At 39.0% G+C, this 16,287-nt stretch overlaps 1 protein-coding gene across 3 annotated transcripts in view; it reads right to left on the bottom strand.

Moving 5' to 3' along the window:
* Positions 1–5,716: 5,716 nt before the first annotated feature.
* The window catches only part of LOC6050261 (rho GTPase-activating protein gacU), a 45,626-nt gene continuing 35,055 nt past the window's right edge, over positions 5,717–16,287 (bottom strand). For 2 of the 3 annotated variants that reach the window (XM_038261599.1, XM_038261605.1), the window contains 4 exons: positions 13,251–13,603; positions 12,653–12,832; positions 8,061–8,814; positions 5,717–7,853 (listed from right to left, as the gene is read on the bottom strand). In XM_038261599.1, the coding sequence (XP_038117527.1) occupies positions 7,475–7,853; positions 8,061–8,814; positions 12,653–12,832; positions 13,251–13,603 (1,666 nt within the window). In that variant the 3' untranslated portion in view covers positions 5,717–7,474. The remainder of the gene's footprint in view (positions 7,854–8,060; positions 8,815–12,652; positions 12,833–13,250; positions 13,604–16,287) is intronic. The other variant, XM_038261611.1, reaches the window with a different exon arrangement.

The following is a 16,287-nucleotide window of genomic DNA, read 5'->3' as shown; positions in this document are numbered from 1 at the left end:
TTTAAGTGTGGTTGCGTTATTGCAATTTAGTCTGCTTTATGTCTAAATTTCTTGTTTAGTTTGAGTTTGTTTTACACTAAACTAGCACCTATTTTATTGGTAATGTAGTTGCAGTTTGTCTTTGTTCTATCTTCTAGGATTCCGCTATTTTCCACTGCTATATTTTTAAGGTTAGTTTTTGTTTTGTAGATATTTATTGTTATTTTGCTTTATTGGGAGAACTGATTTTCTTGCGTCTCATACGGAAAGAAGTACGACGATGGCACTTTGGATTACAACTCATGTTTTTGATCCACATGGAACTGTCTCATTATTTTTTTCGTTTTTCAATAATTTCCGTGTATATTTGTTTAGGAAAGAATTGCTAGTTCATTTTAAATTCCGAAATTCAAGTATTTATATGTTTTTGTTTGCATTGAAAAAAGGTAAGCAAAATCAAATCAGGGAAAAAATGTTGGGCAAGCAGTCTAACTTAGCAAAAGTGGGGTGACATTGAAAGGATTTCAATTTATTCTCTCATGCTCATGTTCGTCCAGTGCTAGCCGTTTCCAATTTGTTTACCGGTCTTGTGAATGCGAACCAGGCGATGGTGTAGAGGTGTAACTTCAATCGCTGGGTAGTTTTTTGTTCGTTTCTAAAACGTTAGACTCCTCGCGCACGGGCAATTCTGGCTCGCGAGAAAGCCCGTTCGCGAGCGAAGGAGAGCAATTGGCGAGTTTCTCTCGGCAGCTCGAGACTCGCGGCGAGAACTCGAGAGAGAGAGGATTTTTTTCTCGCGAGAGCGCGAGAATACCAACACTGAAACAAACAATTCCGGCAGAACTACAAAACTGACGCAGAGTGGCTTCGTCGCAAGACATCGACAGCGAGCAGGCAAAGTTTTCGACAACATCGCTGCTGTAGACTCGAAATGCCAGTTATGCCAACATGTGGAAACAAAGAAAACAACGTTATACAGCCATTATAATAATATTAAAGAGACAATTCAAATAATTAAAAAATTATCCCAGCAACACCCCGATTATAGAGCGGCTTGGAACGCAAAAAACAAATCCATAGAACAGGATGCCCTTGCTTCATTTCTAGCAGGGCTACCGAAAGATATGTTTGGTCATGCTGTAGCAGCCAAACCGATAAATATCGAGGAAGCTTACGCTTTTGTTTGTAAAATCAGAAGTTCTGAGAACCTTGCTAACAATATAAATAACAAATCATTTAAGAAAACTGAGGTAAAAGTTGAACCTAAACCACAAATATACAAGAAAAGCGCGCAATATCAGCAAAACAACAGTCAAGCTCAGCAGACTAAAAATGATGCACAAGTAAATGAACCGATGGAAATCGGATCTACAAATAGCAGACTAACATAGATGGTAAAAATCAACTAACCCAGATAGTAAAATATAAAGTGAAACAACTCTATGCCAACTTCTATCAACAGAAGCCATCGAACCATCGAAGACAAAAACGATGGGACACGGCTGGTACAACCTGGAAATGGATTGCGGGAAATCCTGACGCCGAGGACCTCCGCATCATCAACAAGACACTTCGTCAACTGATCGAAGAATACAACGATCAGTACTAAGTCAAGGAACAACTTGGCCAACGCATCCAGCACCTGACGAACAACATCGCGCAAAACCATGCTGATAACAGGATCATCAAGAACGAGATCGACATTCTAACCGTCATCGTTAACATCGACACAGTGAACACCCTCCAGTAACGTGCAGATCAAAGGAATTGAAGGGTGTTTGAACGTCTCAAATAAAATTGAGACTGAGATAACATTTAGAAGCGGTAAGTTCGAATTGCCCCTAAACCTCCTCGTTTTACCTAAAATGCTGGACGATCAGCACTGCGGTGCGCAAACGGACCGGACCTTCAAGAGCCCGCGCTGGGCTGGCTTGTTGGTGGATTAGTAGCCTTAAGCAAGTCCCGAACAGCAACAATAGCTGTTGCTTCGATCTACCAAATGCGCTGATATTTGGCATGAGAGCCCCTATGGGCGTGCCCTACAAGGGGAACCATACTAAAACTTGATCGCAGAACATTTTGGAAAACGTACCCACCCTAGTGTTTATACCGCATAAAGAATGTGGGGGCCTTCTCAAATTCCGCGCCCGAAGTGGCAATTGAAAAAGCACCCACGAGGTGTTAGGATACGGGATCGATGCGATGATGATCATCATCGTCTTTATCATTCGGCGCTGGAGACGCAATGTGCGTCGTTTGCGAGAATTGGAGTCGGTGGCCACGCGGCTGGCCCGGCAATCGGCATAGGCTAAGCTACCATAGAAGAAGTTAATAAAAGTTAGTTCGATTTAGACAGCGAAGTGAACCAGTGCGGTTTTTGTTCTTCCAGTGAAATATCACAGTCCCTGCGGGAGCGGGACTAAAAGGTGTTAGTTTCTCCTCTTACAGAGCTGAAAAATTAATGTGACAAATGACATATACTGGAAATTCGCCATCAACACATTGGTGACCCCGACATGATAACTACATCAAAAACGGAAAGTTTTACAACTCATCAGCATTATTTTTATCTTAAACTTTTAAACTCTCTCTCTTTCAAACAAATCGTCAACATTCAAGCAATAGTAAGACACAGATTACGTAAATAATTGTAAGACAATAGACGAAATCTCTAGACATTACCTTCAGTTATGTTTCTCGCTTTTATAGATTTTTTGATTGCTTTAATTATTTTGTTTTTAAGCTTTTATGCAAGGAAAAGAAAACAGCAACACGAAAAAATATCAGACATTTTTCAAAAATTTCAGCAAAACTCTCCCAAAACTTAACATTTCCTGTGCTTCTTTCTGAATATACCAGGTCTTTTATTAGGTTGGCGTAAAATATGACAAAAAGAAACCAATTAACTTTAGTGATACTTATTTCTATCCATTAACCCAAGCGTTAAACATATTTTTTTTTAATGATAAATGGTTATAAAACAGAAAAAGTCAAAGTTTGCTTTTTTTCAACAAGGCATAATAATATTCTGCATGATTAAAACACTCTTCAAACAATGAATGATCCAAACATTATTGATACTAATAGAACGCATACTTGGGAGTAACAAATTAGTGAGATTTATTTGAGCTTAAAATTAAAGTAAAACTGAAATTCAACTTTCAAAACTACAATATTTGCCAATAATAAAAAAAAACTTAAAAAAACGCTTAGGGGAGATGGGGGTAAGACGGCCACCCTAAGGTAAAAACTCATTTCAAATCAAAATAAACCATTATTTTCAACCCCAATTTAGTACAGATCCTAGTAGGAAGTCACATTTAAAGAAATTACCTAACTTGTGTCTTTAAAATAAACTTTTCTTTACTTTTTATTGATTTAAAAAAAAGTGCTTTTCGATCCTTCCTCCTCTTGCGGGGGTAAGACGGCCACCGTATTTTGCAACTTAGATAACTATGATAAAAATTCATAAAAATCTAATGTTTGTATCTGATACTGTTAAGGACATTATCACCATGACTGCGAAATGAAAAGCTTTTAGTAATATGCATTAAAATGTTTTTAAAACAGTTTATATTCAAAGAACTTTTTTCAAATGATAAATATTACGACACACTGGTGATTACGGCATATTTTTCTTAATTATCAAAATTTTGTTAACAAACCACTATTTAGTTTTGCAAAAAGTGGCTCAAAGTAACTTATTTAGCCTAAGGTACAATATCATTAGATATTTGGGTAACTTTTATCATGTTTAGTAGTAAAACAAGCGCATGGCCGTCTTACCCCCACCTCCCCTATTTAAGAAAAAGTCTGTTCTCTATATAGACTCATTTAAGCAAGCTAAAAGAAGACTATTAGAGGGGGGAGAGGGGGTAATATGCACCCCCGGGGCAAAATGCACCTCCTGCTTTTCTCGGTATTTGGAAGAATTTTCCGGGGAAAAAGTAATAGAAATTGGAAGCTTAACATTGCTCAACCATGCGGAAAAAATTTGAGCATCGCAGTATAGAAACAGCTCAAGTTATTTGCAAAACTTTAAAATGTTGTGTTTTCATCTAATTTTCATTGAACTTTCATTATGATTTTTGGACAATATAAAAAGCATTTATTGATATTGTAAGTGTTAAGGTATATAGTTTTTGTCATAATCTTCATTATTCTCAAAAATGTTTTTAGAAATCAAAAATGTTTTTAGAAATTTGATGTTTTCGAAAATTTTTTAGGTTTTTTAAGACTGTTCCTAAAAAGGATGATGAAGAATAGTAGTTGTTTTAGAACATCGAACAAAATTCTTCCACAGTAATGCTGTAATGGTTGAGAAATCACTGTTTTCCCTTAGGGGGTGCATATTACCCCCTCTCCCCCTAATACTGGTCAAGCCCTAGTGCGATCTAGAGTCGAATTGATCACTCGTCGAGTAACTCGCCTTTCTAGAAGTTCCGTATACAGTCATGCCTCGGTTTAGCACCGCATATGGGGGATGCAAAACCGAGGTGTGCATAACCGAGGCACAGAGCTTATGGGATTTTGGCTATATGGGAGACATTGGCTTTAATCGTACGAAAAATCATGCAAACATCAAAAGATTATAGTGTTTTGAAATTGGGATGATGTCAGCTATCCATTAAAATTATTGTTTCATGAAAATTTTCACAAATATACGTATTTTTCCTGTATTTCAAAAATGCATTTTTTTATCTCTAAAGAAACCAAAAATATATTGTTATTGCAATATGGGTATCAAATGATCAGGTTTTTTCATACATTTTGGATGTAGAAAATACTCAAAATTTTCACAAAACTACGTATTTTCGAATAAAATACTCAAAATTTCCGTTTTTACAATGTGGGTATCGAACGATCGGGATTTTTTTATACATTTCGAATGTAATAACAATATTTTTTGAAAATACTCCAAATTTTCACAAAACTACGTATTTTCGAAAAAAAATACAAAAATTCCCGTTTTTACAATGTAGGTATCAAACGGTCGGAATTTTTTCATACATTTCAAAAGTTATTAAAAACATGAAAATACTCAAAATTTTCACAAAACTACGTTTTTTTTAAAAAAAATTGATTTGATTATTTGAAACCCATATTGTAAAAACTGAAACTTTGAAATGTTTTTCAAAAATACGTAGTTTTGTGAAAATTTTGAGTATTCTCAAAAAAATATTGTTATTACATTCGAAATGTATGAAAAAAATCCCGATCGTTTGATACCCACATTGTAAAAACGGAAATTTTGAGTATTTTATTCGAAAATACGTAGTTTTGTGAAAAATTACAGTATTTTCTAAAAATGTTGTTATTACATTCGAAATGTATGAAAAAATCCCGATCGTTTAATATTGTAAAAATACCCATATTCCAATAACAATATATTTTTGGATTCTTTAGAGAAAAAAAAATGCATTTTCAAAATACAGGAAAAATACGTATTTTTGTGAAAATTTTCATGAAATAATAATTTTAATGGATGACTTATATCATCCCGATTCCAAAACACTATAATTTTTTATGTTTGCATGATTTTTCATACGATTAAAGCCAATGTCTCCCATATAGCCAAAAACCCATAAGCTCTGTGCTTCAGTTAAGCACTGGGCCGTGCTTAACCGAGGGAGCTGAACGGTGCAAAACCGGGGCAGTGCAAAACCGAGGCGTGCAAAACCGAGGCATGACTGTACACTGAAATAAAAAATAGTACCAAATTCCTTTATTCTAGGAATTTTGCCTCTTTTCCTTTTCGGGTTTTTTGGATTACTTAATTAGGAAAAGAGCCAAAATTCCTAGAATTTAGGAATTTGGTACATTTATTTTTTTTTCAGTGTAAGCAAATTATAACATAATCTTCGAACTTTGTAACTCGGAACATAATTGATTTTGAATAATAAAATTACTTCCTGGTCAGACACCAAACCGTGCGTACATCTGTGTTCAAAAATATCACAAGTCCCAACGGGAGCGGGACTCAGTGTTTGTGTAGTTAATATCTTCCACCGTGAGTCAAGTACGTTAAGTGTTTTAATTCGTTTTTCTCTAGTCCCAGCGGGAGCGGGACAAGCGTTCGATTTGTTTAATTTTCCTTCAAGCGGTGTTTATCGCGACCAAGCATTACATTTATTAAAATTCCAGTAACAAAAAAGAAGGGAGATTTAGTATTACCAAAACAACATAAAAATAAATGAAATTATTATTCCCAGCGGTATATATAAAGCCAAGAATGGGTACATTAATGCAATCGTCACAAATCACGGTAACACTACAATATTTCAATGGATTAAACCAAATAAGATAATTGCTTTTAAAAATGTTACATGAAATTAATCAGAATTCTGAAAAAAGTAACACCAGACTTTTAATTAACTGAGAAGAGAAAATCCATAAACTAGAAGTCTAAAAACAAATCGACGACATGTTGAAAGACGAGATTTTACCAAACTTGGTTTCACCAAGTTCAATTTGCATTGTTCCAAACAAAGACTGATTCAAGTGGAAAACCAAAATGGATGTTTGTCAGACTTAAGCTGCCAACATGTTGGCGTTTAAAGACCGATTCGAGAAGCGAATCGCCAATATAACGGAAGATTCAGTCGAATATGCCTTCTTAATGAAGTGCCTAGAAGGATTCTCCACTGCTCGAAATAAAATCCGAGAACTCCGGTACTAAATTTCAAGATGCTTGGGTGAAGCTCGAATATCTTAGCTACAAGAAAAGATCAGCCTTTAAGGTCATTAGGTTCTAGAGAATAACTACTCCGAACTCTAAGGCCATCGTGAACTTGATTGACGCCGCGTTTTTATCATTTTGATAATCCGGGGTGTTCCTTGGAATTCACTAAAACCAAGTACACCAACCAGTAGAGCAGCTTTTGTGAAAATTTCTGTTTAATTTGACTTTCACCAAAAGTTGTTCCTATTTTTTTTTAAAAGAACATTACAGAAATATTTTTAAAGTCTATTTTCGTCTGAAGAGAATGCCCCGTTGTCCACGCAATTTCTATTATCTGCCATTTTTTTTCGGCGCACTTTTTTGACTGCCAGTTCCTGTTATTTGAAACAAACATTTAGAATTAAACTAGCAAAATGCAGCGGCGCTCAGTTTTCGTAATCCTTCGACGAGAATAGGTAAACAGTCAAGTGAATGACGCCGCGGTGTTTTTTATAACGTTTCAATCGAATATTTTAAAGGATCACAGCGAATATCAAATTCTGCCCGAGTTTCAAAATATATTAAATTATAAGCGTTGTTGAAAAAACTTAAATGTTTTAATCTTGAAACAAGAGTTAACGAAAATTAATTGAAATCCTGCAAATGTCACCCCGTTTTACGGTAAAACCAGCATTATCGTCACATTTATTTAAATGCATAAGAATATCGCTAAGAATAGTGACTACCGAGTTAATGTCGTCAAAAAGTAAAATAAAGCAATTTTACGCACAATCACGCGTAAATGTACCTACGAAGAAACCCCCCTGCACCATCTTACAAATCCGTCACCGGCCCAGACACGTTCATGACCCCACCGGGCATCGTGCCATGTTCGAGGAACCTCTGCTGAAACTGCTGCTGGTGACGTTCTTGCTGTGTGGACGGCGACGCCAGACTCTGCACCTGGGCGGCCTTCTGCAGCTTTGGCGAAACGGACACCGGCGGCTGCTGCTGCTGCTGCTGCGGAGAACCACTGTTGAGCGCCCGGAAGAAGTTGCTCGAGCTGGAGCTAGTTGTGCCGCCCAGTCCAGCCGGGTTGGTAGTCAACAGGAGTTGCGAATGGTGATGGTGAGGGTGTTGCTGAACCGTTGATGTCGTCGTTAACGCCGCTGGAGGAACCTGCTCTTTGAGAGTGCTTACAATACTTTCCAAACTGTACGAGGTATGGAGGAAGGTGAGGAAATGCGAAAATATTTTTGTTTTACCAGGAAGAAGGAAGATGAACAGAAAGAAAGAAGAACCATGTTAGAACCAGAAACTAATTCTATCGAGTACACACGCGTTCTAAGCTACGTTGAGAGGTGTGTGATTAGGATACCCAGTCACACATCTCTCCGGGGGTTAGCTAGCAATCGCTTACGCTGAGATCCGGCTTTCCGACTCCTGCTTCGAGGCGAGCGCGTCCTGCAGCTCGCGCCTCAGCTTCAGGGCGTCCTTCTCCAGCAACAACACCTGATGGTTTGCTTCGCTCGAGTTGGAGCCGTCGTCATGCATTACGTTCATGTCCTCTTGTCCACCAAAACCGCCACCATTTACCACCGAGGAGGTCGCAAAATTATTCTCACCAAACTTGTTGTTGTTGCTGTTGCTGGCGCGTGTCGTTGGCCCGGCCGTCGACGCCACCGCGCTATTGCTTCCGTTGCTGAACCGCAGTTCATTGCTTACGTCGTTGAAGTTGTTATTCCCATAAAACTCGTCCGTACTGTTGATGCGGCCGTAGTTGAGGTGCATACTGTTCCGCCGGAACTTGGCCGAACCCGCAGAGGAGGGAGCAAGTCCCAGACCCTGACCCTGGTAGGAGTCCCGCTCCCTCAGGGCAAAGGCCTGAACCTGTTCGCGCTGCTGGTAGTGGGCAAGCTGGCCCTTAAGCGTAATGACTTCATTCTCGAGCTTCAGCATCCGGTCCATGACCTGGTGCATCTCGGAGCGCACCGAGTGGATGGACTTTTTCATCTCTTCCGTTTCCTTCAGCAGCCGGAAGTTGGTCTCGTTGACGGCCCAGGAGCGTTCCTCGATCAGGGTCTTCATGCGGTCCATCAGGGCTTCCTCCCGCACGCGGGACACTTCGCGGATTTCGCGGACTACATCGGAGACAATGCCGGGCGTGTAGTTTCCTAAAATAAGGAAGCGAGGAATTAGTAAGCTGAGCGTGGTTTCAATTGATTCTATTTGAGATTAAGCTTCCCAAGCAAAGATGCTACGCAGATATTTTCCACGATTCCGACAATAAGCAATTTAGACCATTTAGACGCGAATGAATGCAGATGTTTTCCCACGTTACTTCCCCCTGTATACCTTAACGTCGATAAAGCAGTTTATTTTTGTTTCCGCTTTCTGTGAGGCCTTAAATCTGGAGCAACACAAGAAAAGGGGCGGATAAGCATTTTGACAGCTGAAACTTTTTTTAAATTCCAAGACAACAAGTAACTTTTTCACAAAACTCGAAGTGTTAAACAATAGCTGACCTTCCCAGCTACCTTCTAACGCTGCTGGTTTTGTTAAATAGTTACCTGTTGTCTCTGAATTTGCGAAATACAGTGGACTCTCTGGCTGTCGATCTTCTCGATATCAATATTGCTCCAGCTGTCAATAAATTTTTCAAACCCTTCAAATAGATTGCTTTGATTTTCCGTTCTATAATTTGATAACTCCCGCTCTCGACGGTCCCTTCAATATCGACAACGAGAGAGTCCACTGTAGTTCTAACTGTCAAAATGCTTATGCGCCCTTTTTAAATGTTGCTCCAGAAATCGGCATCACTGTGCGCAACTTGAAATATTTCTCAAGGGAAAAGTGCTGATTAAATGTTTTGAAGCATTATTTGCTGGTATTAAATGCCAATATAATGCTGATTTAATGCCGCTATCTAGTGCCTCGCGGTTACAGATTGATGTTTTAACAACACTGTAAGGCAACAAACAGGTCGAATCCAGCAAGTTTGGGGTTGCTTAACTTAAATTTCACTTCGAAATTCACTTGAATCGATTATAGAAAGTCTCAATAAAAATTTTCGAATGATAAAATTTTGAAGAATCGAATCTTCGGATAACCGTGGATTCGGTCAATCGAGTACGGACTATATTTATAAGTTATTTTCATATTATTTTTAATTTGACAGCTCCCTCCGTGTACGCACGAGAGCATGCAGCTAGTGCTCAGTGCTCCATCGTTTTTTCGATTTTTTTCGCCGTAATTGATTGTGGTTACCCGCGAGTTTGCTTCTCCAGCATGCCAAAGGCCGGCCGTGGCCGTGGCAGTTCGAGTGCGGCCTCGAAAAACCCGCGAAGTTCGTCTACCGGCCGAGTGCAAAAAGGTAAACAAACCAACGCCGTGTCGACCGCTATCGCGCAGGGGAGCGTGAACGCAGAAGGCATCGACAAAAAGTTACTACATCCTGGATATGTCCCAAGATCACCAATGCGAACCCGTTCCGGTACTTCCGGTGTCACGACCTGTGGCACATCAACATCCGCCAACATCCCCATCAGGAACGAGTTCCAGATGCTGAGCGACGACGAAGAAAACAACAACACCGACGGTAGCAGCACTACCGACGACGACGACGACGATGATGGTCGTACACGGAAAAAAGTGCCGACGTCAAAAAAGAACAACTCTCCAGCGGAACGTAGACCACCTCCAATTTTTGTTTTAGACACGTTAGCGGACGATGTTGACGAGTTGCTGGAAGACCTCGGATATTGTCTGAAAATCGGTAAGTCGGCAGTGCAAGTGATCACACTGACCAAAAAGAATTTCGACCTGGTGTTTGAAGAATTGAAGCGTAGCAGCTTCAACTTCTACACATTCAACCCCGAGAAGCCCCCTGTCAAGGTCGTCTTGCAGGGTTATCAAGACCGTCCGATCTCCGACCTGAAGGGTCACCTTTCGGACGCCGGAATAAAACCGCGGGAGATTAAAGTGCTCTCGCGCAAGACAACGGTAACAGGTACACACACACTGTACCTGTTGTACTTCGACCGCGGCACCGTCAAGATCCAAGACCTGCGGCGGACCAAAACGTTGGACGGTTTTTGGGTAAACTGGTGGTTTTACACCAAGAACCCGACGGACGTAGCGCAATGCCACCGTTGCCAGAAATTCGGCCACGGCTCGCGGAACTGCAACCTCCGGCCCCACTGCGTGAAGTGCGGTGAGTCACACCTCTCGGAGGCGTGCGCACTGCCACGAAAGGCGGACTTGGGGGACAAGGCAGAACAAACCAAGCCGCGCGTAAAGTGCGCGAACTGTGACGGCAACCATACCGGCAATTACCGCGGATGCGTCGCGCGCAAGGCTTACCTCGAGGAGCAGGAAAAGAGGAAGAAGAAAGCGTCCCACTCTCCTCAGCGAAGTACGAGCGCAGCCGTTCCTGCAGCTGGACAGCGTACGGTTCCAGCGGAAAACTCAGCGTTCCCTCCTGGTTGGAGGCGTTCGTTCGCCAGCGTGGTCGCTGCCGGTAGCGGCAGTACGGCCCAGCAAGAAGTCACCGGGGAAGATCTCTTCACCCTGCCGGAGTTCTTTGCTCTCGCGGGGGAGATGATGACGCGGTTTCGGAGCTGCCGTAACAAGGCAGAGGGGGAGATGATGACGCGGTTTCGGAGCTGCCGTAACAAGGCAGAGCAATTTCTGGCCCTTGGGGAACTGATGATCAAACACATCTACAAAGGATAAATTACCTGTGATCTAGATATAAGCTTTCTCTTCCTCTATCCCCTTTCCTTTGCAATTTCTGTAAGTTTTTTTTTATAGTTTTTTCTTACTCTTGCTAGTGCCTTAGTTAAAGAAATAATTGTTCCTAAATGGATTATGATGCAACACACAGCTGTAAGGAACTCCAAAACTCTGTTATGCACTTCAAAATAACTCATTGTATCTTGATTATTCACCAATAAAACCGAATTGAATTGAATTTTTAATTTGAAAACTTTTAAATATCTAAAATTATATTTATATTTATGAACACATATTTCGAACTTAACTGTCAACTTTTTTTAACGGGAGTCACGAAAATAATTTTCTTGACAACGTTTCTTCCGAGCTCCGTGCTCAACTTAAACTGAAACCACATGAAAAGTTAATTATAGGTGAAAGCTACGAACAATTAAAATTTAAATGTTTATTATAAAGGCCGAATTTGGTATGTTTTAAAAAGAATTTTGCAACGGCTTAAATATCAGTAAACTGAAAACAATCGATTTCTTTTCATTTTTTGCCGGATTTACAATTTACAAGAGTTTATTTTTGTAAATTTTTAAACCAATTTCCGGTAAATTTGTTCATATTTACAGATGGATTACCGATTTTTCAACTTTCGATTTCGATAAAAAAAAATCTAGCTGTGAAATTTTGGTGCTAAATTATTTATCTCTTGCGTTTATATTTTCTATTGTGACTATTTTCCAAATGGCTACGAATGATTTGGCTCTACATTAGGGTGACAGAAAAAATGAAAATTTTGGAAAATTTTAAGAGGTCGATTCTGTAGGTAAAAATAATTAACTGCACATTTTGAGTCAAATTGGTTAAGGTTTAATGGTCCCTTTTTAATCTTCAAAATTTGAATGGGGAAAACCGCAAAATGTATGGGAAAGAGCAAAATTTTTAAAATTCCCCAAAAAGGTGGCGTTAAATGTGTCGAATCATTGTCAAGTGTAATTTTATTGAGTAAAATGTTATGACAAACAACTTTGTCCAAGACCGCAAAACGATCCGATTTGACCCTCACAAGTTATTAGCGATTTAAAAAAGACGTTATTTTATGAAATGTTTTTTTTCTTCATCTATGATCTATAGCGACCCTCGACTTCACTCACAGATGCTTATTTTTTCCTAAGGAATTGAATCAGGGGGTATCCCTGAGGTCGATTTTTTTAAATGTCATCCTACTCTACATTTCTACATCTAATCAACTGTGCGCCCCCTAATACACATCATGCTGGAAGAATTTACCTTGCGAGTGATAGGTCGGCGCGGGACTTTGCAGGCCGCCGCCGCCGCCGCCGAAGCTGTTGCCGCTGTTGTAACGCACGTGGCCTACGATTGGCTGACTATTGGTGCTCAGACCGCTAATGCTGTCTCTACGGTGGCTAAGGCCCCAGTGCGGAGCATGCTTCAAAGCTTCCATCTCCACTAGAATGTTTTGAGATTAGATTTAAGGGGAGGGGGGAGAATGCCAGGGGAGGAGAGGTTGGATTATGACGTGGGAAAATTGGACGGGAAAATCAGACCATCAGGAAAAAAGAGGTGCAAGTTGGTTGGATAAGGTGCGAAAAACGATAAAGAGAGAGAAAGAGATAATATAATTAGCTACACTCTGATATCAAACCTAGGCAAATCTCACTAGAAAATAACAATAAAGAGAAAATCATGAATATTAAAAGCGCCCTAGTAGAAGAATGGTGTTGAAACATAAAAATGCAGAACAAAAGCGCGCAAGCACTCACACAAGTGCAAAAGTCACGCACACTCCTCAACAGACAGATGTGTTCCACTTTGCAGTCCGTCACGCACATTCTGATTGAGTAATTAAAAGCCAACTTTAACCTACCTTTGGTTTCATGCAAATTCCGACAGATTTTTTTGTTGGTTTCGTGCAATTTGCTAATCTCTTTGAGCAGTACCAACACCAAGTTGTTGTTGTTGGCATTGCCATTGCTGTTGTTGGTGTTGGTGCTGGTGCTATTGTTGCCCGTGGACGTTCCGTTTAACCCGTTGGTCCCGTTTGTGGTCCCGGTGGGGCCATTGTTGACCGAGTTGGTCGCGTTGGCGGTGGATGCACTGTTCAGCAGGTTCAGATCCGCCAGCAGGGCTTCCGCCGACTCGAGCTTGGATTTGGTGGTGCAGGAACCGCCGTTTTTGGACTCGTTGTCCGATGAGTCGTTGATGTAGGGGTCGGTCATGCTGAAAGGTTGGAAAAATAAAAGTCATAAATTTAGGCTAAATTTTTTTCTGTGCAGTAAAACATTTTCTATTATAATAAATATTATAACCATCTTTTATGATAGATTAACACTGGTAAAGATGTACAGTACTTGTTTGTTTAACTGGGCGCTCGATAACTGGGCTGTACTGCAACTGATCGCATAAATGTCCCATATGCATTTATTATATTTGTTACAGAAACCAGGAGGAAATCCAGTTTTTTTTTCGCGAAAACTTAACACGTAGCATTATGTGTGGGACAAACTTCAAATGCGTTTTTCTCAGCTTGCTGTTTTTGCATATGGGACATTTATGCGAACATGGGCAGTGTAGCACACTTAAAAAGCAGACAAACGTCAAAATACAAAAACAAACCATAATGACTTAGGGGTCAATGGAGGAAAAAATCAAGCGTAACAAATAAATAAAAGTCTTAAGTTTGGGTGAAATTTCATGTCTGAACTAATGGAAACATGAAAAATATGTTCTGTACACAATTTTTAGTTTTATATTGCATTAACAAAATATATTCAGTCCAGTTAGCGAGCAGCATTAGTTCTCAACCCAGTCACCGAACAAATACTGTAATATTTTGCCTACGGTATGTAAGAAGTTTTGGATAAACAGTCCAGACTCGATTATCCGAAGGCCTTGGCAAAATTTCACTTCAGATAATTGAAACTTCGGATAATCAAATGACAAAAAAAAAATATGTTTTTTTTTGTTAATGGTTTGATTACCCGAAGTTCCATACAAACCTTCGGATAATCGAGTCTGGACTGTATTAACACAAAATAAATTTTAAGGGTGTGTGAGGTCGGACACCGCATCATTCCTGCCGATGTTTTTAAACTGAGACAGTTCTATTACGTCCTTCAGAAGTTCAGTCGTACATTACAACTGATGTTTAATCTGCCAGTGAATTAGTGCCATTATATGGCGATTCAGGATTTTTTGTATGGAAAATTGTCCACGTGGTTTATGAATTGTCTCGTATCGCAATTCGCAATTTTCAGTGTAAGAACGGGCCTTGACCGATCTTATGCACTAGGTTCCCGACGAACACGCACTGCCCTTACACCTACATCTCACCCTTGCTCTGAGTCAGTACGAGCAACACGCTAGAACACGTATCATGACAAAAGAATTTCTGATCGATTTTGTGTCTTCGGCAAAGCTGTATGTTTTGTTTGAGACATTCAGTAAAATTGAAAAAAAATGGGTACAAAGAAAAAAATCCCGATTATTGATATTTGAAAAGCCTTATCAAAATATTTTGACATTGAACAGTGCTTGAATAAATTTTAATATAGTGTATGTTTTAGTGATTTTTTTAAAGTGTATATTTAAGGGAATTTTATAATTATTGTCCTTTATCGTGAATTCAAGAAAAAATAATAATTTTCTGAAAAAAATCTCCACTATTTTATATTTTAAACAATGGTGATCTTACCTTTGATTGCCGTTAAAAAGTGTTAAAACTTGAGTGAAAATCGGAAATCATGCTTTTTTTGCATTCATTGTTTGAGTTTTGTAATGAAAATTTCATGAATTATTAAAGTTTAATATTAAAAAACCTTTTTTTATCAAAATGACATCACCGCCATTTTGACCACCAACTTGGATTTAAAAGTACTAAATTATTTTAGAGTGGTTTACGGGTCATACTTAACCCTGTAACGCATGTTTTTTCCCTGTATTTTTTGTCTTCAAAATTAAATTTCGCTGCAACCATGTACTTTGTCAACCAAGATCAACCTGCATTATTTTATATAGAATGTTCAATTATAATTATTGAAATTTCTTCTGATTTGATCGATCCAATTACGAGTAATGTAGTAAAACGTAAAAATCTCTATTTTGCATTGGACGGGAAGGGGTTAAGCTCGACAATCGAAAATTAGACAACAACAAAAAAACTTTTTTTGTGATTATCCGAAGTGAAATTTTTTCGAGGCATTCGGACAACCGTGTCTAGACTTTATACTCTTTTATAATATTTTTTAAAATAAATTTTTAATATGGTGCAGAAAATTCAAGTAGTCCTAAGAATTTAAAAAAAGCAAAGGGTTTTACAACTGGTTTATATTTTTTGAAATGCAAAAGTGGAACGTATTAGACTCAGTTTTCATTTAAAAATGTAAGCACAAAAAAACACAATAAAATGATCTTGAAACTTATTCAAATTTTAATACATTTTTAATTTTCTTTCTTCAAGGCTAAACTATCTTTGTGGTGCTTGGTAAATCAGTTTTACTAATTTAACTCTGAATAGAATGGAAAATATTGGCATGTTGAGATCCTTACACTGAACTCATTCTGAATCAACCTTTTTTAAATCATCTGATTTAACTTTTTTTCAATGGGACCATCCATGAACCACGCGGCCACATACCCCTCTCCCCCCACCCACCCACCCACCCCAAATTTTCGTAATTGAAAGACGCAACTTTGGCACCCCAAAAAGGATAGGGCATAGCATAAATTTTTGCGTTTTTTTTTTCAAAAAGTTTTTTTTTTCAAAAAAAAAACATAACTTGGAATCCTGTAATGACAAATTCACATTTTTTTAAAAGTTTTGTAAATTTTTTCAAGGAACAAAAATATTTTCAGACATAGGCTCTTTGATCCCGAGGCCTTCAAAACATCCTTTTAAGGTTTCA

Source organism: Culex quinquefasciatus, chromosome 1, assembly GCF_015732765.1.
Source record: "Culex quinquefasciatus strain JHB chromosome 1, VPISU_Cqui_1.0_pri_paternal, whole genome shotgun sequence".
Lineage (NCBI taxonomy): Eukaryota > Metazoa > Arthropoda > Insecta > Diptera > Culicidae > Culex > Culex quinquefasciatus.
Note: the sequence above shows the minus strand (reverse complement) of the source record. Positions and strands in the feature narration are given on the sequence as shown.